The sequence below is a fragment of the Diaphorina citri genome, unplaced genomic scaffold (genome assembly GCF_000475195.1).
Source record: "Diaphorina citri unplaced genomic scaffold, Diaci psyllid genome assembly version 1.1 scaffold652, whole genome shotgun sequence".
Classification (NCBI taxonomy): Eukaryota; Metazoa; Arthropoda; class Insecta; order Hemiptera; family Psyllidae; genus Diaphorina; species Diaphorina citri.
In genome coordinates, this window is record NW_007378085.1 from 126,920 (window position 1) to 154,274 (window position 27,355).

General features: G+C 39.9%; 1 protein-coding gene across 1 annotated transcript; it reads right to left on the bottom strand.

The window, feature by feature from the left end:
* Positions 1–5,217: 5,217 nt before the first annotated feature.
* LOC103510871 (exocyst complex component 4-like) lies at positions 5,218–23,967 on the bottom strand. Its single transcript, XM_026824807.1, has 15 exons — positions 23,954–23,967; positions 23,018–23,209; positions 22,340–22,505; positions 21,548–21,667; positions 21,307–21,499; positions 20,345–20,469; positions 19,126–19,335; positions 18,550–18,753; positions 17,782–17,984; positions 16,284–16,500; positions 15,217–15,247; positions 14,329–14,553; positions 13,084–13,230; positions 12,400–12,527; positions 5,218–5,439 (listed from the first exon to the last, which is right to left on the bottom strand). The coding sequence occupies exons 1-15, from the start codon at positions 23,965–23,967 to the stop codon at positions 5,278–5,280; spliced, it is 2,337 nt and encodes a 778-aa protein (XP_026680608.1). The 3' UTR covers positions 5,218–5,277.
* Positions 23,968–27,355: the final 3,388 nt, after the last annotated feature.

The window sequence follows — 27,355 nt, forward strand, 5'->3', positions numbered from 1 at the left end:
ATAACTAATCATAATAATAATATAATAATATAATATGATTCATGTATTCAGATAAATATATATATAATAGAGTTTAAGTCAAGTAATAAGATATATATCATAGGATAATAATAATGATTAATTAAATCATCATCATCATCCTCACTCTCCCCCTCTTCGATTATTCTAAAAAAACCACAAAAAGAAAAAAAAATCAACCTTGGTTCCCCCACATTTTTTTATCTCTCGAAGCCCATTGTCAGACTGCGTGGATTAGTTCTGTGGGGTATGGTCACTGTCTTTATCGCTCGAGTTTTCATAGGGCGCCGACAGAAGGGGTCGGCACAGGTCAGGCGGTACAATCGTGATGACGGCGTCACCCTGGGGTTTTGTACCCAACTGCCTCCCGCTCCCATCTACAGCGCCCACCAAACATGCCATTGTGGGCCCTTTGCCAGGCCAATGTGGCGGCGCGTGTATTAAAGAAAAGAAGGTTGGACTGAGATTGTTAGGCGCGTAGTTTATTCTGTTTTTGTTTTTTTTTTTTTTTTTTCTCTCTCTCTCTCTTCTCGTCTCTCTTCAAATATTCGTTTGTTTATTAACTTAACTACTCTTTCGTTTTCCCATTATCGTCTCCTTTATCGAGCATCTCATCTTTTGAGATTGCTGTGTTGTTATGATGTAGGTTAGGTATAACATAAGAATTATTTATTATTTTTAATTATTATTTAATTATTATTATTATATTTATTATTATTATTATTATTTATTATTATTATTTATTATTATTATTATTATTATTATGTATTATTATTATATATTTTTAAGTTCCAATGGAACTGGAATTACGCTGCCTTGGCCACCCTGGTTACCTTGGGACAGTGGCACGCCGCTTGCAAGGCTCTAGGAGAAGGAAAGACAGGATACAAAGTCGCCCTGGGCCGCAACCTAGCACTTACAAAGTAAACAGAAGACACGCTACCGCCTCCAAGCTACCTAGGGTTGGTCTCAAGGAACGGAATCAATGGAGCAGTTGCAAATGGGTAAAGAATTATAGAACTACCAAACATATACAACTGTGAAGTTGTCATAATTTCCAATCTGAGGTCAAAGTCGGAGAATAACTTTACAGGTCCTAAAATTCAATTTTTAATTTTCCGTTCAAATGAAAGAGTTCAAAGATAGGTATGGCGTCACGTCAGACCTTTACCAGTTGCCTTTTTTCTTTTCTGTCCGCTAGGTAGCGCCAGTAATGCAAGTACGCTTCGGAGAGCAGATAAGAATGCGCAGAAACGTATCCGCACAAACACACTTAATGTGTTGCCTGCCGAAGGAAGCTTTGCTCGGGACATTTGCATGTGACGTCACCGCCCTACGGGAGCGTATGCCAATGACGTCAAGTCGTATGCCATGACGTCAAAGCCCCACGATTTACCGGTATTGTTTTTAATCGATTTATCTCGGGTCTAGAAGTCGTAGAAGAAAAAGAAAAATTCGTTGGTCCTCATTTTTCCTGTATGACTTTTGAAACACTCACCCAAGTAAGCCAACTGGATCTATTATTAAGTCAACGCCCCGCCAAGTAACAAGTTTTGACCGCCTCTTATGTATGCACGGTCGCCGTACTTGCGTAGCAAAGGTAACCAACAGGTCTACAACTAGACTCACAGTTTATTAACCTACACAAACCTTATTATTTCCTTACAGGATCAGTTCCACCAATCACAGACCGGTATTCGAGTGATAGCTCTGTGTCCAGGACCTACACAAACGTCCACCACGCCAGAAGACATGCGGGCCGCGCTACTCAGTGACAAATACGAGGCCTTGTTCAAACGGGACTTTGCCTCACAGAACTTCCAGTCGTAAGTACCTGCCTACCCCTTTTGGATAGGCATGGATGTAAAAGAATGTGCCTTGAAGTAATGCGAAAGCGGTACCGAGGTACAATTTTTTTTAATATACCTTACTCGGTGGCGTAGTGGTCAAGACGCTCGCCTGGTAAACAGGAGGGCCGTGTGTTCGATCCCTGCCGAGGTATGAAATTTTATCTTTACTTATTTGAGAATTTGATCACATATTAATCGAGCTCTAAGGGTTAGGTGGTAGAGAACGCCTCTGGCATTACCCTCACAATCTCACATAGTGGTTACCTTCCACCTAAGAGTCCATTATCAATTAAAAATTGAACTTTCGACATTTTACAGTTATTTTTTCGGAGTTTTGACCTCAGATTTAGATTTTTCCCAACTTTTTACATAGGAATCGACCATTTATAATTTTTACCCATTTGCAACTGCTCCATTTCAAACCTCATAGAGTTGAGAGTAAAAAAAAACTCTGCCTTCGGATCCACTGCCACTCTGTTTTTAGCTTCAGGTTCAGATACGCCCCTTAGAGCACGATTGCTAGTTTAGTTTGGAGAGATGTTTTTCAACTCCAATAAATAGAATATTTGTGTAAACGCCAGAAAATACTTTATAACTATGCAATGTGCTCATCATACAATAGTATATTTCAATTTCCTTCTCCTAATGGTGATTGTCATTAATTTATTGATTATGACCCATTTCACTTTCTTTTATTATCTATCTTTCAACTTCTACTTTCTATTACCAATGTATGTAGGTATCGATATGTGACATCAACGATTCCGTTGGGGAAGATTTAGCGGAACAATGGCGGACCAAATACGGACCTAACAGAGCTATCTACTGCCCTTGTGACGTCACTGACTATCCACAGTTTGAAGGTAAAAGAACACCCAAATTCGATTATGTATGAGTTAAGCCATGTTGACTAGATAAATTCGTCTTTTCCCGTGTTCAGGCGGGGTCGGCGTTTTTCATCAGCCTCTCAATCAGCCCTAGGGTAATTGCTTTGGGCTCACTTTTGGTTTTGGCTACAAAAAATTTACAAGCGGATGCCCTTCGCATTCAACCTTTGCTATTTAGCAAGGGAAAATGCCATTTCCTTAGCAAAGGGAAAAAGCTATTTCTTTAGCAAGGGACATTGCTATTTTTTCAAAATAAGGTAATAATGCACGTGTGTTGTTTCCAGAGGCGTTTAGCTATTTCTTTAGCAAGGGACATTGCTATTTTTTCAAAATAAGGTAATAATGCACGTGTGTTGTTTCCAGAGGCGTTTCAGATCACGCTACAGAAGTTAGGCGGTCTGGACATAGTCATCAACAATGCCGGGATATTCAATGATAGATTCTGGGAGCTTGAAGTTGACGTGAATCTGGTAAGTAGAAGTAGTAGTTGTTGTTGTTGTTGTTGTTGTTGTTGTTGTTGTTGCTGTTGTTGTTGCTGCTGTTGTTGTTGCTGTTGTTGTTGTTGTTGTTGTTGTTGTTTTTCCAGCGGTGATAGCACATTAAATGTTCCAGTCTCCAATGTAGGTATGGTGGATTTCAGATGACAAAATCCCATATTAGTGGAGATGACAAAATCAGATATTACAGGAGATGACAAAAGTCCATATTAGTGGAGATGACAAAATCCCAAATTAGAGGACATGACAAAATCAGATATTACAGGAGATGACAAAAGTCCATATTAGTGGAGATGACAAAATCCCATATTAGTGGAGATGACAAAATCAGATATTACAGGAGATGACAAAAGTCCATATTAGTGGAGATGACAAAATCCCAAATTAGTGGAGGTGACAAAATCACAATGTAGCGGAGGTAATGAAAACACAGTTTAGCGAGCGGTGTTAGCACATTCAATGCTCCAGTTCCCAAAAGCTCACCCTCATGCAACGTTGCCCGTGGTTGGTATGTTGTTGTTGTTGCTGTTTTTCCAGCGGTGATAGCACATTAAATGTTCCAGTCTCCAATGTAGGTATAGTGGATTTCACATCTAGACTGCAACTTGGGATGACAAAATCCCATTTTAGTGGATATGACAAAATAACAATTGAGGGGAGATGACAAAAGCTCATATTAGTGGAGATGACAAAATCCCATATTAGTGGAGATGACAAAATCCCATATTAGTGGAGATGACAAAAGTCCATATTAGTGGAGATGACAAAATCCCATATTAGAGGAGATGACAAAATCAGATATTACAGGAGATGACAAAAGTCCATATTAGTGGAGATGACAAAATCCCAAATTAGTGGAGATGACAAAATCACAATGTAGCGGAGGTAACGAAAACACAGTTTAGCGAGCGGTGTTAGCACATTCAATGCTCCAGTTCCCAAAAGCTCACCCTCATGCAACGTTGCCCGTGGTTGGTATCCGCATGGGTAATCATCTGAGACATACTGCTGGCTTTTTCCCGCCCCACTCAGGCTAAATGAGGTCAATGTGAGGAGGCTGGTAGCCGAGGATTTTATCCTGAACAGAAAAGGTTCGTCCTCGAAAGGGCTGGCTTTCTCTTGCCCTGTCCTCGTTCTCTCTTCACTTTCGGGACGATAAGACCTTAGCAGTTACCTACACCTAGTCCCGCGTATCAAACCGCTGAAATAATAATAATAATCATCATCATCATTCAGCTCCCATGGCGTAGTGGTCACTGCACTCGCCTTGCACGCGGGAGACCCGGGTTCGATTCCCGGCGGGGTCAAGAAATTTGTACCATATTAGATGAGATGACAAAAGTCCAAGTTAGTGGAGATGACAAAATCCCATATTAGAGGAGATGATAAAATCCCATATTAGAGGAGATGACAAAATCCCATATTAGTGGATATGACAAAATCCCATATTAGTGGGGATGACAAAGTCCCAAATTAGTGGAGATGACAAAATCCCATATTAGTGGAGATGACAAAATCCCATATTAGTGGAGATGACAAAATCCCAAATTAGTGGAGATGACAAAATCACAATGTAGCGGAGGTAACGAAGCGGTCAGAGTGTTTCACCGACGTTTTTCTTCCGTAGCAATGAAACAACTGTTTCCCTAGGCGCTTGTGGTCTGTGTCGTAGCATGCCCATCCCGTAGTTTGTCCCTCATCAGATGGCCGATAAGAGACACAATATTTCTCATTTAGGTGCTGGGTCAACACGAGAACAACAGGAAATAATAAAAAAAAAATCTAAAAACGTGTACAAATTTTTGTCGACTCCAGGAATCAAACCCGGGACCTAACTGACAGCACGGTGTCAATATTTCCGTCTCATTTCAGTCAGGATATCATTCAGTTTGTTCATATGTAGATTAGGGTCTACTGTGGGGGAGCGACTCCTATGCCAGGAAATAATTAAAAAAAAATTAAAAACGTGTACAAATTTTTGTCGACTCCAGAAATCAAACCCGGGACCTAACTGACAGCACGGGGTCAATATTTCCGTCTCATTTCAGTCAGGATATCATTCAGTTTGTTCATATGTAGATTAGGGTCTACTGTGGGGGAGCGACTCCTGTGTATAAGCTGTATGGCGTGCATATATTCCAGGTCGGTGTACTGAGGTCCTGTCTCTAGGATGTCGTTTAGAATTTCCTGGAAATGGGGGGAAAATTCAGTTAGGGTAGGGTGGATTCAACCAATAAAAATGGTTTTTGGGGGATTTTTTTCACATTTTCTCACACAAATGAGCTCTGATCTTGAAATTTGTCGCGACGACTTATGAAAGCGACTCCTATGTATAAGCTGTATGGCGTGCATATATTCTAGGTCGGTGTACTGAGGTCCTGTCTCTAGGATGTCGTTTAGAATTTCCTGGAAATGGGGGGAAAATTCAGTTAGGGTAGGGTGGATTCAAACAACGCAAATTTTGTCCAGAAAACCTTAAAGCCAAAAAACCAAAAAAACTGGTTTTTGGAGGATTTTTTCACATTTTCTTACATAAATGAGCTCTGATCTCGAAATTTGTCGCGACGACCTGTGAACTCAAAGCGAGAAAGTTTTAGATAACACTTCAGTCGATCATTTAAGACCGGTTTTAGCGTCATCTATGTTAAGCTACGCCGAGCAAGGCCAATAAATGGATGGGTGACTTGAACATTATATTGGGAATAAAGGGAGAACGGGCTCTAGTCTTGATTTTAAATCATTACATAAAAGTAAAACCAAAAAAACAAATCAAGAATAATAATAAACTGAATATTAAATAAAATAGGTAGGTACATAAATATTGATTTTCCTTAACCAAGATCGAAAAATTCCCGGAGGGACGGGCCCCGCTTGTTATTTTCCGCTCTAATGAAAGAGTTCAAATATGCGTTGCCTGTGAGGGAGCTTTGCTCGGGACATTTGATGTGACGTCTTCGCCTACGGGAGCGTATGCCGTGACGTCAAACTTCACGATTTACCTGTATTTTTTAAATCGATTTATCTCGGTATCTAGAAGTCGTAGAAGAAAAAGAAAAATTCCGTTGGTCCTCATTTTTCCTGCTCTATGACTTTGAAACATCACCCAAGTAAGCGCAACTGATCTATTATTAAGTCAACGCCCCGCCAAGTCAACAAAGTTTGACCGCTCTTATGTATGCAACGGGTCGCGTACTTGCGTAGCAAGGTAACCAGCAAAGTCTACACTAGACTACAGTTTACTGAACTCTACTTCATTCTACAGGATCAATTCCACCAATCACAGACCGGTATTCGAGTGATAGCTCTGTGTCCAGGACCTACACAAACCTTATTATTTCCTTACAGGATCAGTTCCACCAATCACAGACCGGTATTCGAGTGATAGCTCTGTGTCCAGGACCTACACAAACCTTATTATTTCCTTACAGGATCAGTTCCACCAATCACAGACCGGTATTCGAGTGATAGCTCTGTGTCCAGGACCTACACAAACGTCCACCACGCCAGAAGACATGCGGGCCGCGCTACTCAGTGACAAATACGAGGCCTTGTTCAAACGGGACTTTGCCTCACAGAACTTCCGGCTAAGAACACAGTGGAGCGGCGAGCATAGAGCATAGAGCAACGAGCATCAATGAACGAGCAAAGCGATGAAATCAAACACGTTGATTTAAATAGGTAGCACACACAGTACGAGCAGCGCGCATAGCGGAGAGCATCGATTTTTTTTTTTTTTTTAAAGAGGTTTGACAGAGGGAACTGTAACTGCTATGGTCTTATCGTCCCGAAATCGAAGAGAGAAGGAAGACCACCCTGAGTGGAGGTGTTGGAGGGGAACCCGGACGTGGGATGGGATATCAGCTGGGACAGACGCGTCGAGAACCATTCCTGTGGAAATGACACAAGGTCAAGGTCAGTGCCCTAAATCACCAAAGTATGGAAAAGTATTTACAATTTTCCATATTTCGATATGATTCGTCCAAATTCAAAATTCTGCTTTTCTATTGGCTATTACACTTGTAAGATACTTTTCCATACTTTGGTGAGAGCATCGAGCAAAGCGTCGATTTCAAACATGTTTGATTTCTCCGCTCGCATCGCGATTATTTTCTGATAATTTTCTTTTTTCTTCCCCAGGGTAATTTTTACAGAGACAATTCACGTGCCTATAATTTTTTAATTCGTTGTAAATATTTAAGTGTAATAAAAATAACAATATATAAAAAAACGAGTGTTTCATCGCCGTTTTTATTTCGTAGCAATGAAACAACTGATACATTAGACTCGTGTGGTCTGTGTCGTAGCATGCCCATCCCGACGTATGCCACAATACTGATGAGGGACATGCTACGACACAAAAGAGAGGAAGTCCAATGTAGTAGTTGTTTCACTGCTACGAAATAAAAACGGCGCGGCGGTAAAACACTCATCTTAAAAAAAATAATAATAATAAAAATAAATCTTTATGGTGCCAGCCTAGTCAGCTTAGTTGGTAGTGCGTCTGCCTTGTAAGCGCTGGGCCGCAGATTCGATTCCCGCCCGGGGCGGATTTTATCCTGATGGGATAATGTTCGTTCTCGGAACGGCTGGCTTTCTCCTATCCTGTCTTCCTTCTCTCTTCGATTTCGGGACGATAAGACCATAGCAGTTACAGTTCCCTCTGTCAAACCTCTTAAAAAAAAAAAAACCTACGTCAATAGTTTGAAGAGACGCCCGGCATAAATCAACACGGAACAGAGTTTTGATGTTAAGTATGGATTATTTTAGACTTTTAGAGTGTATTCTGAACTTTTGAACAGGTGGATTTTTTCAACTCAGAGGGGAAGGGAAGGTATGATTCAATCGCTTTCGTAGATTTGTATAAGATTAACCCATCCTTTGGGGGCAGTTGCTCCTACACCTAAGCCTCAGAGTGGGGTTTTTGTCTAGGGAGTTAAGCTGGTTCCTTCGCTTTAAAGGAAATCCTCGGGGATTCGAACCCGCGCCCTCCTACTCACCATGCTCTCCTGCAGTTGCGCCAAACACTTGAGCTGATTCACATCGGAAATGATTTCGTGCGCGCCAATGCCGCCACCGCTCAGGTTTTGCGCCAACATTTCCGCCTCCTTCATGTTGCGCTCACGGATGGTCTCTGGACTTTCCTCGGCGGTGCGCGAGAGTTTGCGCTTGCGCCGGGACGCTTCCAGCTCTAACCAGTTGGGAAGCGATCTGGAGAAACAAAATTATATTATGAAGTTTTTAATTTTCATCATCACCACATTCGGTAAAAGAAAAAAAATCTAACAAGTTTTTCCAATCGAAGAGAGAAGGAAGAAGACAGGATAGGAGAAAGCCAGCTGTTCCCAGAACGAACCTAATCCCTTCAGGATAAAATTTACCGCGGGCGGGAATAGAACCCGCGGCATACTTGGTCACGTAACAGTTTAAATTGTAGAATACTTCAAAGAGGTAAGTACTTCTGCCAGCCTAGTTAGCTAGGTTGGTAGCACGTCTGCTTTATAAGCGCTAGGCCGTGGGTTTAATTCCCGCCCGGGGCGGATTTTATCCTGATGGGATAATGTTCGTTCTCGGAACGTCCTATCCTGTCTTCCATCTCTTTTCGATTTCGGGACGATAAGACCCTAGCAGTTACAGTTCCCTCTAACAAACCTCTTTAAAAAAAGGGGGGTTCTTCTACTGGTCCCAGACATGCTCCAAAAATGTCTTTTTTTACGAGTGTCCGTAAATTCAAGAACGGTCTTTAAAAAAAAAAAATAATAATAATAATGGTTTTTTGGTATTTTTAGACTTACTTGAGGAACCGACAAATGTCTTCGTCTTTGAGCCAGGCGGCGCTGCAGATTCTCCTGTCTTCCGGATCTGGTTGTACAATGCCCCGGTAGCCTGCCTGACAAGTATCGTGGAAGTTACGCAGTGCCGAAGTTAGGATTTGGTAGATATGGGATGTGTGCTGGGGTAAACACTCCATCAGCTGAAATACAACAATGGTTTTATACAACAATATTACGAAATGGAAGGAAAGGCAGATCATGCTATTATTTTTATAGTTTATATACTTTATGTACTATCTTATATATTGTAATCTTCGTTGAATGAATGGGCTTTTCATATTAACAATCTTTTTTCAAAATCGAGAACTTTTTTTAATGGTGGGCATAGAACCCAGAACTCTTACTTCAATTGTGTCCGGTAACTTGTGGAGCAGGATGAGGGATTCTATCAGGATCTTGATAAAGTGGGCGGAGTCGGCTTCAGGATCAGCCAATGACAGGTCCTCTTCAATAGGACTCTGCTTGTCTCCTGAAATAAGAAAAACACCTTTGTATATCTATTATTATGTCCAAAAAATAAATAATTGAATTGAATACTTCTAGAATGAACTTATATTGGCTTAAGAGGAAGAGGATTATGAGAAGCAAAGAACTTCGTGGCCCCTTGTGTGGCCGAAACGCACAAAAGAGAGGAAGAAAAAAAAAAAAATTGACTAACAATTGAGAAAGCAAAATAATAAACTTGAAATTTAAGTTCTTGGAGGGTTTCAGCAGTCATTATATATAAGTTCTGTGGGTCAACTTGATAAGGAGAACCAAAAAGGCATATATTCTTTGAAGTTCTGCAAAATATATATGCCTTTTTGGTTCTCCTTATCAAGCATACCTATAATTATTATTAATTAGATTCATATTAGACACCCAAATTAGACCCCCAAATTAGACCCCATATTAGACACCCAAATGCAGAACCCTAGTCAACTATAAAAAATCTGGTGTGAACATCACACGACTTTCCTTATCCTATTGAATGATGCTTATATGAGTGTTCTTTTACCCTAACTTTTACAATGTCTCTAACCTTTTTGTCGCTATAGCTGAAAACCGCCAGAAAACGGTCGAAATCTGTCCAAAAGCGGTCAAAATACCGCCAACCGCAGCACCTATCTCAAACAAACGTTTTGTGTTGCATCCTTGTCACATTTGTGAACTACATACCAAATTTCAAGTCTCTAGCTTATACCGTTCCCGAGGACATACCTATAACTTTGGGTTCCACATAGACGTTGTTCTTCTTGGGCAGCAAATAGTGGAAGCATTGGACCCGAACCTCCAAATGTAGAACGAGGAGACACGTATGTCCCAGCTCCATGAACTCCGAAGCGATGCTCTCCAAACTGGTGAGTAGCTGGGAGGGGGACGGGCTAGAGCCGGAAGAGGGAGGGGCGGCCGTTGTAACGTAGATCTGAGGGATTGTGGCGAACGTGGAACCCTGAGTGGAGGTGTTGGAAGGGAACCCGGACGCGGGATGGGATATCAGCTGGGACAGACGCGTGGAGAACCATTCCTGTGGAAATGACACAAGGTCAAGGTCAGGGTAATTTTTTACAGAGACAATTCACGTGCCTATAATTTTTAGTCCGTCCTTCCTTTATTATTACAATAGTAATAAAAAAGGTATAAGGGACGGACTATTGTATTCGCTTCGGTGTCGGTTAGTATAGGTACGGCAGTTTTCATGTTGTGGGCTACATAGCCTCATGGGCCTGTTCACACTTAAACTTTAAGTCATGAAAACTGCCGTATACTACAAGTTGCAGTCTAGATGTGAAATCCGCCTATCACTTTTAATTACAGAGGGGAAAAAAATACCTAGTGGTGGAGATGACAAAATAACAATTTAGTGGAGATGACAAAATTTTATATTAGTGCATGGATATGACAAAATCCTATATTAGAGGAGATGACAAAATCCCATATTAGTGGAGATGACAAAATCCCATATTACTGGAGATGACAAAATCCCATATTAGTGGAGATGACAAAATCCCATATTAGTGGAGATGACAAAATCCCATATTAGTGGAGATGACAAAATCAGATATTACAGGAGATGACAAAAGTCCATATTAGTGGAGATGACAAAATCCCAAATTAGAGGACATGACAAAATCAGATATTACAGGAGATGACAAAAGTCCATATTAGTGGAGATGACAAAATCCCATATTAGTGGAGATGACAAAATCAGATTAATTAATTAATCTCATCATTATGGAATTATCTTGAAACTGCTAAATTATCTTGAAGATAACAATCATTCTGATGTCCTCGTGTAAAAAATCGGCAAGGATTGACTACCTATGGAACTTTTGTTAAGCAAGTAAAGTCTAAATAGTATCTTCTTTTCTAAATACTTTGTTCTAAACAAACCCTTATTAGTATTTTCTTTTATAAATACTCTCTATGTTCTAAATAGGTTGATTTGGGGGTCACTTTGAGATTCCGAGACAGTGCCATTCTGAGACACCGACATTGAAGGTTTCAGACCTACAAACTAATGGAAGTAGTCCGATTTCAAAATAACCTAACAAGAAATCGAACTCAATCTTTCATGAAACTGCTTCCGAAGTTCTGAAGCATGTCATTTGAGACCTTCAAAGTTGGTGTCTCAAAATTACCCCAAATCACCCTACCTATCTTCTTTTCCTTCTTAAGCTTTAAAAACTAATTTCTTTTAGCTTTAATTTCTTCTTCAAGCAGTAATATAGGGCAGACCCATTAAAAGGGACTTTTCCATCCAACCAAATTAATTTTGGGAGCTTTTTTTTTAAACTATTTTGTTTGCATTTGTTAAGAGTGGTATTGTGATATGGTTTTTTCGTTTTCTCAGCTTAGCTGTTTTTTTAACTAGCTTATTTGAAGCACGTGCTTTTCAGGTGTTTGGAGATGGACGCACCTCCGTTACTACGGTAACCAAACTTTCTGATTTACAAGTTTATGACAAGGAACATTGTCAATTTGTTCCTTTTTTTGAAGCTTTTTTCCTTTTCTCATGTGCAATTTTTTTACACTGATGATACCAGCAATGGTGAAACATATGTCTGTATAAATAAACAATAAAAAAAACCCTCCCCCAACTGTGAAGATTAAAAGCTATTTGTGTTCTTCTTTTCAAGGTCTATGAACTTACTCTGGTCTATCCTCTGCATATATTGGACAGAAGACATGAGTATCTTTCCAATCATGTCTCCGATGCCTTCGAAGATGTATTTGTAAAGGATTAATACCGTCCCGGACGGGAATCGAACCCACCTTCTTCTTTTTTTATGGTTGAAATAATACCCACACGTGGGAATTTCGTAATTGGACTCACCTCAGGCGATAGTGTCAGGAGATGAAAATATCGCCGTGCCTGATCCAAAGATATTTCTCTCGACATTGTAATCGAAGCAATGCTCTGCTGTAGGGTGTAAATGTGACGCCCCATCTTGTTCACATCACCTGAAATACCAAGGAAAGGGGTAATTAGATTAGAATAGAATAGAATAGAATAGAATATACCTTGTTTATCCTGCTGGGATAGGACTGAAAAGTTCCTTTACCCCTGCAGTCTAACCAAGGTCTTATATATTTTGACATATTATGGGGAACACATATTACAATTAGAGTAAATGAACACCCTGATTTACAAAATCAATGAGCCAATAAAATCAATCAATCGATTGCCGCGTATCTCTGAGCCAATGACAGGTAGATAAAATTGAAAATCTAGGCGCGATGTTTAAAGAAGCACGTGCTTTTCAGGTGTTTGGAGATGGACGCACCTCCCTTACTACGGTAACCAAACTTTCTGATTTACAAGTTTATGACAAGGAACATTGTCAATTTGTTCCTTTTTTTGAGCTTTTTTTCTTTTTCTCATGTGCAATTTTTTTACACTGATGATGCCAGCAATGGTGAAACATGTCTGTATAAATAAACAATAAAAAAAACCCCTCCCCCAACTGTGAAGATTAAAAGCTATTTGTGTTCTTCTTTTCAAGGTCTATGTACTTACTCTGGTCTATCCTCTGCATATATTGGACAGAAGACATGAGTATCTTTCCAATCATGTCTCCGATGCCTTCGAAGATGTATTTGGTTTTCTCCGGCTGCAGGCAAGTTGACATTGCTTCATCCAACACAGCCAGACAACGGGAGAGCTCTGAAATGATGAATTTTTTTGTGGTTGTTAAGAACAGTACTGAGAGTGCCATAGGCTACTTAAAATTGTCACATTCCATCCTGATTCAAAATGGCGGCGCTTCAAAGTCACGCCTCTTACCTCGCGCTGATCTCGTACAAAGAACGGGTCAGCCACTAGTTAATATTAAAAAGTTAGGTAACTTTTAAGGAAATACACGACATTTGGTATAGGTGCTGGAATAGAATAGAATATACCTTGTTTATCCCAACAGAATGAGACTGAAAAGTCCCTGTACTCCCGTAGTCTAAACAAAGGCTTATGTATTAAGTACAGAGTAATTTTATAAGTATACCTATAAAAAGAAGTTGGAAAATTCCTGCCTAGTGAGCTCGCGGTTGCTTGCCATGCAGAAGGTCCCGGGTTCGAATCCCACCATCGACAAAAATTTGTACTCGTTTTTCGATTGCAAAAATTCCTGCCTAGTGAGCGTTAGGTTGCAGGATCGATTACGGGGCGTATTATATCCTGAATAGATCTTTGTTTTTATTTTATTTTTTTATTTTATTTATTATTATTTTATTTTTTTCAATTAAGTACTTTTTTCATCACGAAATTTTTAATATCAAAAAGATAAGGTTTGTTCTCGGAACAGCTAGATTCGTATCCTGTCTCATTTCACTTTTTATAAGGCCTCAGCAGTTACAGAATTCTATCAAACTTTTTTTTGGTTCTAGTGAAAATGTTTGGAGGGTAGTGTGTCTGTGTTGAAAAAGTTGCCAGCCTTAGAGGATAGCACATCAAACTGTAGATCACGAGTTTGATTCCTGGAAGATTGGAAGCTCTACCTACTCACTTGTTTCTTGCTGTGTAGTTGACTTCTCAGTTGTTTCAGAGCATCCACCTGTCCTAGGCTACCCTCACATGTTGCTATGGTCAGATGGGAAGGGAAGGGATGATTCAATCACTTTCGTAGGTTCTTATAAGATTACTTAACCCATCCTTTGGGGGCAGTTGCTCCTACACCTAAACCTCAGAGTGGGCTTTTTGTCTAGGGAGTTAAGCTGGTTCCTTCGCTTTAAAGGAAATCCTCGGGGATTCGAACCCGCACCCTCCTACTCACCATGCTCTCCTGCAGTTGCGCCAAACACTTGAGCTGATTCACGTCGGAAATGATTTCGTGCGCGCCAATGCCGCCACCGCTCAGGTTTTGCGCCAACATTTCCGCCTCCTTCATGTTGCGCTCACGGATGGTCTCTGGACTTTCCTCGGCGGTGCGCGAGAGTTTGCGCTTGCGCCGGGACGCTTCCAGCTCTAACCAGTTGGGAAGCGATCTGGAGAAACAAAATTATATTATGAAGTTTTTAATTTTCATCATCATCACATTCGGTAAAAGAAAAAAAAATCTAACAAGTGTTTCTAATCGAAGAGAGAAGGAAGAAGACAGGATAGGAGAAAGCCAGCTGTTCCCAGAACGAACCTAATCCCTTCAGGATGAAATTTACCGCGGGCGGGAATAGAACCCGCGGCATACTTGGTCAAGTAACAGTTTAAAATTGTAGAATACTTCAGCCAGCATAGTTAGCTAGGTTGGTACCACGTCTGCTTTATAAGCGCTAGGCCGTGGGTTCGATTCCTGCCCGGGGCGGATTTTATACTGAAGGGATAAGGAACGGCTGGTTTTCTCCTATCCTATCTTCCATCTTTTCGATTTCGGGACGATAATAATATCCTAGCAGTTACAGTTCCCTCTAACAAACCTCTTTTAAAAATAGGGGTTCTTCTACTGGTCCCAGACATGCTCCAAAAATGTCTTTTTCGAGTGTCCGTAAATTCAAGAACACCTCTTAAAAGGCTGTTAACCAATGATGATGATTATGGGAAAACTTTGAACTACATTTTTCTGACTGTCCATGAGCTCACGTGACGTGATAGTAGTGACGCGAACATTTTTGATCTTTTATAAAACTTGTGTCCTGAACTCCTGGAATAGTTCAAGTTAGCAGCCAAGTGTGTGCTGGGGTAAACACTCCATCAGCTGAAATATAACAATGGTTTTATTCGCGGTTGCTTGCCATGCAGAAGGTCCCGGGTTCGAATCCCACCATCTACAAAAATTTGTACTCGTTTTTCGATTGCACATATTTCAACGGGTTACTTTCTGGTGTTCTCGTGTTGATCCAGCTCCTAAATGGGGAGTATTGCGTCTCTTCTCGCCCATCTGATGAGAGGCATACTACGACACAGACCACTTGCGTCCAACGTAGCAGTTGTTTCATTGCTACGAAATAAAAACGGCGGTGAAACACTCATCTTAAAAAAAAAAGAAAAAAAAATTCAACAATATTACGAAATGGAAGGAAAGGCAGATCATACTTCTCGGATGAACTTATATTGGCTCAAGAGGAAAAGGATTATGAGAAGCAAAGAACTTCGTGGCCCATCGTGTGGCCGAAACGCACAAAAGAGAGAGAGGAAAAAAAATTACTTCTCGAATGAACTTATATTGGCTCAAGAGGAAGAGGATTATGAGAAGCAAAGAACTTCGTGGCTCCTTGTGTGGCCGAAACGCACAAAAGAGAGAGAGGAAAAAAAATTATTTGACTAACAATTGAGAAAACAAAATAATAAACTTGAAATTCAAGTCCAATAAATCAACTGACTTTTTTGGTTTTATCAATTAATTTTATTTGTAAGTGATGGGTCGCCGCGGGTTCGATATCCGCCCGGGGCGTATTTTATCCTAAACAGATGAGTTTCGTTCTCGGAACGGCTGGCTTTCTCCTATTCTCTCTTCCTTTTCTCTTCCATTTCGGGACAATAAGACCTCTGATGTTTAAGTTTCCTCGATAGTTTTACCTGTAAAAAAAAAATAAAATAAAAAAAAAAATAAAAAAAAAAATGAAAATCTAGATTTCAAATGTTATAGCGTTTTAAGTGTTGTAGTTTTTCTCTCACCTGTTTCAAGTGTTTGTTCTCTTATCTCACCTGTGACAAATGTTACTTTTTCTCTCACCTGTTTCAAGTGTTTGTTCTCTTATCTCACCTGTGTCAAATGTTACTTTTTCTCTCACCTGTTTCAAGTGTTGTAGTTTCTCGTCCACTTTGACCACACTTTGGAGCAAAGGTTTGGGCAGGTCCAGCACGGAATTCTGTGCCACAGAGGTAATAGAGCGCCACGCGTCCGAGCTCTTGGTCGTAGCTTCTATAGAAGCGAGTAGAGCGTTGTGATAATCCACGAGGTAGTTGTCTCGTACGTAGTCGTTGAGGAAGCTCACCAAACTACTCGGACTGAAAGAGGAAGTAACAAAGAATAAGACGGAGGCGTTTGAATCACGCTAAATAGACCTTTGGTTGTCCTCTTTTCACGCAAAAACGGCTGATTTGGATGAATTTTTTTGTGGTTGTTAAGAACAGTACCGAAGGTGACATAGGCTACTTAAAATTGTCACATTCCATCCTGATTCGAAATGGCGGCGCTTCAAAGTCACGCCTCTTACCTCGCGCTGATCTCGCGCTGATCGCGCTGATCTCGTACAAAGAACGGGTCAGCCACTAGTTAATATTAAAAAGTTAGGTAACTTTTAAGGAAATACACGACATTTGGTAAAACAAAGTTAAAATCAGTAGAGGAAAATGATGACAATTTGCTTATTTCGTTGTTTTACAAAGCTTGTAAAAAAAAGAGTGTTTTACAGCCGCCCGCCGCGCTGTTTTTATTTCGTAGAGATGAAACTACATTAGACTCGTGTGGTCTATGTCGTAGAGCTCTGAAACCAAAGCGAAGAGAACAAAATCACAAGTTTTCCCCCAAGGGAAATTCCTTATTTTCTAAGGGTGTCCGCAGAACGAGGAATTCAAGATTCAATTCAATTATTTATTTATTGGACATAATAATAGATATACAAAGGTGTTTTTCCCAAGTCAATATTGACTTCTAAGTTAAAATCGGTAGAGGAAAATGATGACAATTTGCTTATTTCGTTGTTTTACAAAGCTTGTAAAAAAAGAGTGTTTTACAGCCGCCCGCCGCGCTGTTTTTATTTCGTAGAGATGAAACTACATTAGACTCGTGTGGTCTATGTCGTAGCATGCCCATCCCGTGGTATGCCTCTCATCAGATGATAAATCGTAGTATGTCTCGCTATTAAATACATAAATAGTTTCTATTTATCTATTTTTTTTTTCTCTAGTTCCTAAAACAAACTACCTATGAAATACATAGGATCTTGTTTAGACTGCGGGAGTAAAGGGACAGTCTCATTCTGGCAGTATAAACAGGGTATATTCTATTCTATTCTGTTAAAAATATTAATAAAATTACAGGGTGTACTTACTCCGGGGATCCGGGACTATCGGTCGTGACCAGGGTTTCAAACTCGTCCACCATTCCATCAGATGATAAATCGTAGTATGTCTCGGTATTAGTTCCTAAAACAAACTACCTATGAAATACATAGGATCTTGGTTAGACTGCGGGAGTAAAGGAACAGTCTCATTCTGGCAGTATAAACAGGGTATATTCTATTTTATTCTAATAAAAATATTAATAAAATTACAGGGTGTACTTACTCCGGGGATCCGGGACTATCGGTCGTGACCAGGGTTTCAAACTCGTCCACCATTCGAACCAGGGGCGTATACAGGGTGGTAATATGACCCGCGTCTGGTTTCACGAGGAGGCACTTTTGTTTCTGATCCACGAAGCTAGGGGCGCTCGTGTTGTTGGAGGCGTTGAAGTGATTCACCGACGAGTGGTCAAACTTGAAGAGCACCTGAAAATAATTTTTAATTTTAATTTTTTTTTTAATTTTATTTAAATTAACGGGGGCTACCCATTTTATACAGGTCCCTACACTTAACTACACTTAACTATAATAAAACACTTAAAAGTACATGGTAAAAATTAAATTTTTTAAAAAAAAAAAGAACATGGCCTTTTTAGGTAGGCAGGTAACATATAAGTTAGGTATCCACAATCCACATCATTTAGATACACATGCACACCAAACAGGCACCCAGTATACTTTTTTTTATAAGCATACTTTCTTGTTTTTGTTCTATTATGTTATATTTTGGGTTCTGAGCTTGATTTAATAATAAACAGGTGTTATGAAAGTATTTGCTTAAAAAAAAAATAATAATAATAATAATAATAATAATAATAATAATAATAATAATAATAATAATAATGTAGATGTGTACCTAATGTAAAGTAAAAAAAAATAAGGTGTACATAAGACCTTGTTTAGACTGTGGGAGCAAAGGAACTTTTCAGTCTCATTTTTGCAGTATAAACAGGGTATATTCTATTCTATTCTAAATTAATCAAAGAATCACCTTTTTCGTCTTAACAACCGGCTTTTTCCTAGCGTAGTAACTCGATAGGTTCATGCTGTCTTCTCCATTCTGAGTCAAACTCTGAGGCTGTGCATTAGTAGGCTGTGTTGAGCCCAGCTTGATGGCCAAGTAGTCTGTGAGAAGCTGTTGAACAACGCGCTGGATACAATTCCACACGTATGTCTCGTTGTATAGTTGTAGAACCTGCAAATGAAACATTCGTTTCAAACTTTAAAAGATAAAGTTCGAAGAGTTGTGACGTCGGAGTTTAAGGAAGGCGCAGAAACGCAAGCTAACAAACACATTAATGCGTTGCCTGCAAAGAGAGCTTTGTTCGGAACATTTGTTATGACGTCATCGCATACGGGAGTATGCCGTGACGTCAAAGCAAGGTTTTACTGGTGTGTTTCAAATCGATTTATCTCCGGACCTAAAAGTCGTAGAAGAATAGTTCCTCATTTTTTTCTGCTCTTTGATTTGAAACATCACCCAAGTCAGGGCAACTGTTCTATTACGTGGTCCTTTCTAGGCAAAAAAAAAAAAAAAATCTACCTATTCTATTCTATTCCAACTTACCAGGTTGGATTTGGCGCGGACATGTTTCAGAACAACGTCCCGGTGTACGGCTAACACCGCCTTGAATTGTTCCCCAAGAATACCGAGCAGTTGAACCAAATAGGTGGACGAGCCGGAGACTAGTGCCGCCGGATCAGAGGAGGCCAATAGGTCCTGGGTCGTGCGTAGGACTAGTCCGGTCAGCTGCGATTCCATGTCCGTCTTGATTTTCTGGTGGAGCGGAAAAAGGAGACCAAATGTTAAAGAAATTCGGGTTCAATTCCCGCCCGGGGTGGATTTTATCCTCAAAGGATAATTTTCGTTCTCGGACCGGCTAACTTTCTTCCTTCTCGATTTCGGGACGATAAGACTTTAGCAATTAGAGTTCTCTCTATCACATTTCTTGAAAAAAAAAAAAAAAAAAAAAAAAAAAAAAAAAAAAAAAAAAAAAAAAAAAAAAAAATTATATTATGAAGTTTTTAATTTTCATCATCATCACATTCGGTAAAAGAAAAAAAAATCTAACAAGTGTTTCTAATCGAAGAGAGAAGGAAGAAGACAGGATAGGAGAAAGCCAGCTGTTCCCAGAACGAACCTAATCCCTTCAGGATGAAATTTACCGCGGGCGGGAATAGAACCCGCGGCATACTTGGTCAAGTAACAGTTTAAAATTGTAGAATACTTCAGCCAGCATAGTTAGCTAGGTTGGTACCACGTCTGCTTTATAAGCGCTAGGCCGTGGGTTCGATTCCTGCCCGGGGCGGATTTTATACTGAAGGGATAAGGAACGGCTGGTTTTCTCCTATCCTATCTTCCATCTTTTCGATTTCGGGACGATAATAATATCCTAGCAGTTACAGTTCCCTCTAACAAACCTCTTTTAAAAATAGGGGTTCTTCTACTGGTCCCAGACATGCTCCAAAAATGTCTTTTTCGAGTGTCCGTAAATTCAAGAACACCTCTTAAAAAAAAAAAATAAATTGTAGGGGTCTGATGAGGGATATTCAGGTACATAATTATGTCGTTGTACCCTACTTCATGAGACGGACTTGACCATAGTCCCATTCAGGTACCCTCAAAAGAGCCAGTGTTATTGTCTGTGGCTTGACAGGGCTGGTTTTGTCTCAGTTTTACGTCCTCCAGCGAGACAAATCCGAAATATTTACGAGAGCATTTTTTTTTTCTTTTTCCAAAATTGAGAACTTTTTTTAATGGTGGGCATCGAATCCAGAACTCTTACTTCAATTGTGTCCGGTAACTTGTGGAGCAGGATGAGGGATTCTATTAGGATCTTGATAAAGTGGGCGGAGTCGGCTTCAGGATCAGCCAATGACAGGTCCTCTTCAATAGGACTCTGCTTGTCTCCTGAAATAATACGGAAAATAAGCCGGCGAAAATAATGAGAATAAAAATCAAATCATGAAGCTTGGTGGTAAAGCAGAGAGCTTCTTCACAACTTTGGTGGATACCACAGCATTACCAAGTCCTTCGTTTTACTTTTTTTTTTTTTTTTTTTTTTTTTTTTTTTTTAGAAAAAAAAAAAAAAAAAAAATCTTTTTTAATTAAAAAAAAAAATTTTTTTTTTTTTTTTTAGGAAAATGACATAATAATCAATTCCTTTGCATTAGTAAACAACAACTACTATTAATTTCCATCTACTCTTATCATAATTTTACACTGGTAATGCCGCCACTGGTCGGCTCTCGATTAAAGTAGCTACTCAATTGTCCTCACGAGGCTGAGTACACCCCGAACTCCAAACATAGAGCCGAAAAAACTTCGACCCCGCCGGGAATCGAACCCGGGACCTCCGGCGTGCAAGCCTAGTGTGATACCCACTCGGTCACGGAGGTTGCCAAAAATTACAATAATAAATAGCACATTGCCAGTCTAGTTATCTAGGAGGGTAGCGCGTCTGCCTTCTAAGCGCTAGGTCGGGGTTTCGATTCCCCACCCCCTCCAGACGGATTTTATCCTGATGGGATAATGTTCGTTCTCGGAACGGCGGGCTTTCTCCTGTCCTAGCTTCCTTCTTTCTTCGATTTCGGGACGATAAGACCATAGCAGTTACAGTTCCCTCTATCAAACCTCTTAAAAAAAAAGATTAGTGTTTCACCGCCGTTTTTATTTCGTAGCAATGTAACAGCTGCTACATTAGACGCATGGGGTCTGTTTCATAACATGCCCACAGTATTTATCTACCTGATCCATTGACAAGGCTAGCATCTAGTTGAGGTTTACGAGCCAGACGCTGTGACGTCCTCTGCTCAGATCCCCGGGTAAAACCAGGGAACTCACGGCCCGAACCTTGTCTCTTCAGTGAGGGAATGATGTCTCGCGTGGGAACTATGTAGATATGTTTGGACAGCTCTTGTAACAAAGTGGAGTAGAGTTGCTGAAAATAGAATAGTTTAGTTTAGTTAAAAAAAATAATAATGGAGCCCCGGGTAAAACCAGGGAACTCACGGCCCGAACCTTGTCTCTTGAGTGAGGGAATGATGTCTCGCGTGGGAACTATGTAGATATGTTTGGACAGCTCTTGTAACAGAGTGGAGTAGAGTTGCTGAAAATAGAAAAAAAAAGATGAGTGTTCCGCCGCCGTTTTTATTTCGTAGCAATGAAACAACAGCTACGTTAGACGCATGTGGTCTGTGTCGTAGCATGTCCATCCCGTAGTATGCCTCTCATCAGATGGGCGAGAAGAGACACAATACTTCCCATTTAGGTGCTGAATAGAATAGAATATACCTTGTTTATCCCAACAGAATGAGACTGAAAAGTCCCTTTACTCCTGCAGTCTAAACAAAGGCTTATGTATTAAGTACAGAGTAATTTTATAAGTATACCTATAAAAAGAAGTTGGAAAATTCCTGCCTAGTGAGCTGTGAGAAACGCTAGTTCCTTTTGAGCTTTTTCCCAGTATAGCCCTAAATAGCGGAACTTTGGTCCGGAATAACGGCCGAACCGTACAATTCAATTAAGTACTTTTTTAATCACGAAATTTTTAATATCAAAAAGATAAGGTTTGTTCTCGGAACAGCTAGATTCGTATCCTGTCTTATTTCACTTTTTATAAGGCCTCAGCAGTTACAGAATTCTATCAAACTTTTTTTGGTTCTAGTGAAAATGTTTGGAGGTAGCATGTCTGTGTTGAAAAAGTTGCCTGCCTTAGAGGATAGTACATCAAACTGTAGATCACGAGTTTGATTCCTGGAAGATTGGAAGCTCTACTCACTTGTTTCTTGCTGTGTAGTTGACTTCTCAGTTGTTTCAGAGCATCCACCTGTCCTAGGCTACCCTCACATGTTGCTATGGAAGTGATGAGGAGTCGAGTGGCATTCAGATACTGTTTCTTGCTCATGTGTGTGTTCACTTTACTTGGGATCTCCTTGATTTGTTCTCTGTAAAGAGGAGTGAATGATATAACTGTTGCTTATCCCCTTCGAATGGGACGTCCAGTTATCCACTCTTTACTTGCTTGCCAGTTTTTTATCTTACTTAGAATATTAAATAAGCTGACTATAAATGTGATTACCTCCTTGTTTTTATTTTCCTTATCCTATAGGAAGGAATGTAATGTAATCAGGTAAAATTTTCGATGGTAGGTAAGTTTATAGTGCCAAAATATGTTTTAATATCCCTAGTTTTTCTTTTTTTTTATATACCTTTTTAAAAGTATTGGACAATAATGTCCCAAGGAACCCAAGTTATAGGTCGGTAACATTATCCATATCATGCCCCCACTTTTTTATTTGTTTTTTATTACAACTACTTACCCCATAGCTGGGAAAAGTAAGGTGAGCAATGTTACCCTTATGGGACAATGATACCTACTTAACTTACAGTAAGAAAAAAATTAAAATTAGGAACCCTGGCTTCTTGTTTATTATTTAATTTACCACACTTTACTCACATATCTTCCAAGAGTTGAATCATATGCTTGTGCTCCACGCCTTCTAGCCAGAGTCTCTTCAATTCCTCATGCCGGCAACTGAGGAGCACCTTACATGCTTGCAGATTTTCCCGTACGGCTGTTATTCTCTCTTTGGATGAACTCACTAGTGTTGAGAGCCTTGCAAACAGCTGAAATGTGAACACAGAATATCTCAGTCAATTATTATTTTGTCAATTCAGAAATAAAATTCTAACAAATACTATTAACTATGAATTTTCATCTCATTTTTGTGTCACATGACATGTTTCTTCTAAACAAAAAAATGTCAATATTAATGCAAACTTATAAACATTGAATTTTAGAGCCAAAATATCTCGGTCAATTATTATTTTGTCAATTCAGAGATAAAATTCTAACAAATACTATTAACTATGAATTTTCTTCTCATTTTTGTGTCACATGACATGTTTCTTCTAAACAAAAAAATGTCAATATTAATGCAAACTTATAAACATTGAATTTTAGAGCCAGCCTAGTCAGCATGGAATAGCATTCCTGCCTTGCAAGCCCTAGGTGATGGGTTTGGTTGAAACCTTGGATGAACACCATCCTAAACAGAAAAGGTTTCTTCTCGAAACTCTCTTTTCCTAGATGCTGTCCTCCTTATCTCAATTTTGGATGATAAGACCTTCATTGTTACGGTACAGTCCCTTTATCAACCCCTAAAAAAAAAAAAAAAAAAAAAAAAAAAAAAAAAAAAAAAAAAAAACTGCATAAAAAAAAGGAAAAAGGGGGGGTGGGGGAAGAGGGGAAATTACCCGCGAGATCGAGCAAAATATTGGAAACTTTTTCCTTGCTTACTGTATGTAACGTTACTTTCTTCCTTTCTTCTGGCACAGAATCGGAACTAGGTACAAACCTCGATAGTTCCCACTGATCAGTGGGTTGCTTTACCCACGGTGGGCCATTCCAGTAGAGGCCGTTACCTACGAGTTCTGAAGGGCTATGCCCACTAAAATTTTCATATAAAAGAAACATCTAATGTACCTATTTATAATTATAATGAGCCTAGTTAGATTGGAGAGTAACACATCTGCCCCTAGGTCCTAGTTTCTGGATTTGATTCCTGCCAATGGCAGGTTTTATCTTAAATGGATAAGGTTTGTTCTTGGACCACCTGGTTTTCCCTGTCCTGTCTTCTTTCTATCTTCAATTTCAGGATGAAGATCTTAGACATTACATTTCCCTCTATCAAACCTCTCCTAAATTTTGAAGTTCTTTAGGATCTATTGAGAATGAATCTGAAAGAACACCCCCAAATTTGATGTAGATCCACTTACGGTTTCTTTGGGTGGTTTAACCCCCCGTGGGGGTTTCGTTGGAGGTGGGGATGCCATCCAAGTGTGTAACTAAGGTAAGAATGTTAAAGAAAAGTTAATAGCTTAACAAGAGAGGACTTTGGGATTTTTTCACTTTATTTCAAAATTCAAAAACCACTTTTCTTTTCAGAAATTCAGATCATTTTGTTTTTGTTTCCGAGTTTTTGATAAAACAGATTAAAACATAAAAAAAAGAACATGGTGTTAAAAAGCCTTAAGCCTCGTCCAGAGCAAATGCACGTCAAGGCACAAAGTTAAGCTGGCCCGGCCCAAGTATTTTTTCCCCTGAAAACGAGAAAATGGTAGGTAGGTACCTATATTTCTTTTATTCATAAATTTATGGTTATGGTGGAGTACACATTTGACTTGGAAATTTTCAACTTGAAATTCCATTAAAGCAATAAACTTTTTTTGGTTTTGCTGTTGCATTTTATCCAAAAGTAAAGGTAGTCCAATTTTTACAAGCTTTTTTGCTCTAATAAAAGAGACAACCAAATGTCATATTGTCATGACATCATACTATTTAGTTATATTTTAGCTTTTTTTCGGAAAAGGTCATAAAATGCCAAAAATTTCTAAAAGGTCATAAAAAAGTCATATTTTAAGCGTTCCGAGCGGTTCCCGTTTTTTTTTTTTTTTTTTTTTTTTTTTTTTTTTTTTTTATTTTTTTATTAAAAAAATTGTGGGGGGGGGGAGGAGAAAAAAAAAAAAAAATGTTTAATTATAAATAACATGTGTGGAGGAGATGAGGAAAATCGAAGACACAGTGTATCCAGGAAATGTAGGAAAGAAAATTAATGAAAAGGTCAAAGCTGTCCTTGAAAGAAACTGTGGCTGGCAGGATGTGAAAAAGATCTCAAACATATATTCTGGACTGCAGCAGGACTTTGGCATGACAGGGAAGGATGGACTATTCAAGACATCCTGGCCATGAAATATGCCCCGGTGTCGTCGGCAGACGTTGAGCGGTCTTTCTCGAAATTAAAATATCTAAGTGACAGGAGACTAAATTTTACTGTCGACAACATAGCAGCACACTTGATCTTGTTATACAACAAATAAAAAAATAAAGCTCATTTACCTACTCTTTAATTAAAAATGAAGTTTTTTTCATTTTATTTTACGGAAAAGGTCATATTTTGGGAAAATATTTTTTAGGTTTAATAGAGGGAAATTCGTAGAAGCTTAACCCATCCTCTAGGGCTGTTTGCTCTTACACCTAAGCCTCGGAGTGGACTTTTTGATGTGTAGTATGGAGTTAATAGAGGGAACTGTAACAACAGAGGTCTTATGGTCCCGAAATTAAAGAGGAAGAAAGACAGGATAGGAAAAAGCCAGCCATCCCGAGAAAATAGCTTGTTTGTTGCTAATAAAGTTCGCCCCGGCCGGGAATCGAACCCGCCACCTAACGCTTACATGGCAGGCGAGCTATCTTCCAAATCCCAAACGTCTAGCGTCTGTTCAGAAGTTCCCCATATTCTCTCCCTTTCCTCCCATTCTCGTCCTCTTCTCCCTCTCCCTCTTTACAGCTATGTGGGACAAAATATCAAAATTTATGGGAATTATTCGAAGCGACATGCGGAAAAGGGAGAGAAAGAGGAGGGAGAAAAGGGATGATGAAAGAGAGGGGAATAAAGGAGGAGGTACGAAAGAGGGAGGAGAGAGAAGGAATAGAGGAAGGGAAAGATAAGGTAGAGAAAAGGGAGAAATTGGGAACGAAACGGAGAAAAGTAAAAGAGGAGGGATGGGAGAAAGGGAAGAGGAGGAATATAGAGGAAGGGAAAGATAAGGTAGAGAAAAGGGAGAAATTGGGAACGAAACGGAGAAAAGTAAAAGAGGAGGGATGGGAGGAAGGGAAGGCACAGGGAGGAGAGCAGGAATCGAGGGAGGGAAGAGTTAAAATTAGGAGGGAGAAGGAGGAATGAAGGGGGAGGTACCTATTTTGGCCCGGGGAACTTCTGAACAGACGCTAGACGTTTGGGATTTGGAAGATAGCTCGCCTGCCATGTAAGCGTTAGGTGGCGGGTTAAAAGGGAAGGCACATCAGGGATGAGAGCAGGAATCGAGGGAGGGAAGAGTTAAAATTAGGAGGGAGAAGGAGGAATGAAGGGGAAGGTACCTGTTTTGGCCCGGGGAACTTCTGAACAGACGCTAGACGTTTGGGATTTGGAAGATAGCTCGCCTGCCATGTAAGCGTTAGGTGGCGGGTTTGGTTGTCTCTGATCGTAAAACGCAGTGTAAATATCTTGTAACCCCCAAAACAAGAAAAATTGTTAAATATATCGATATATCGGCGATATTCGATTCCCGCCCGGGGCGAACTTTTTTAGCAACAAACAAGCTATTTTCTCGGGATGGCTGGCTTTTTCCTATCCTGTCTTTCTTCCTCTTTAATTTCGGGACCTTAAGACCTCTGTTGTTACAGTTCCTCCTATTAACTCCATACTACACATCAAAAAACCCACTCCGAGGCTTAGGTGTAAGAGCAAACAGCCCTAGAGGATGGGTTAAGCTTCTACGAATTTCCCTCTATTAAACCTAAAAAACCAGCCTAGTTAGCTTAGTTGGTAGTGCGTCTGCCTTGTAAGCGCTAGGCCGCGAGTTCGATTACCGCCCGGGGCGGATTTTATCCTGATGGGATAATGTTCGTTCTCGGAACGGCTGGCTTTCTCCTATCCTGTCTTCCTTCTCTCTTCGATTTCGGGACGATAAGACCATAGCAGTTACAGTTCCCCCTGTCAAACCTCTTTAAAAAAAAAAAAGGAAAATAGCCAATATGTTGCTCGTTTTCCAGACAGCATAATATTTCACGTATCACAGGATTCATAAGGATAGCAGGGTATCTCTTCTACCATGATAGGTATCTACATCTACCCCTCTCGTAAAGGTAGTGTACCTACCAGGGCCGTATCCAGGATTTTGTCGAGGGGGGGGGGTCCAAACAAAGATGTACCGTTTTTTTTTTTTTTTTTTTGGC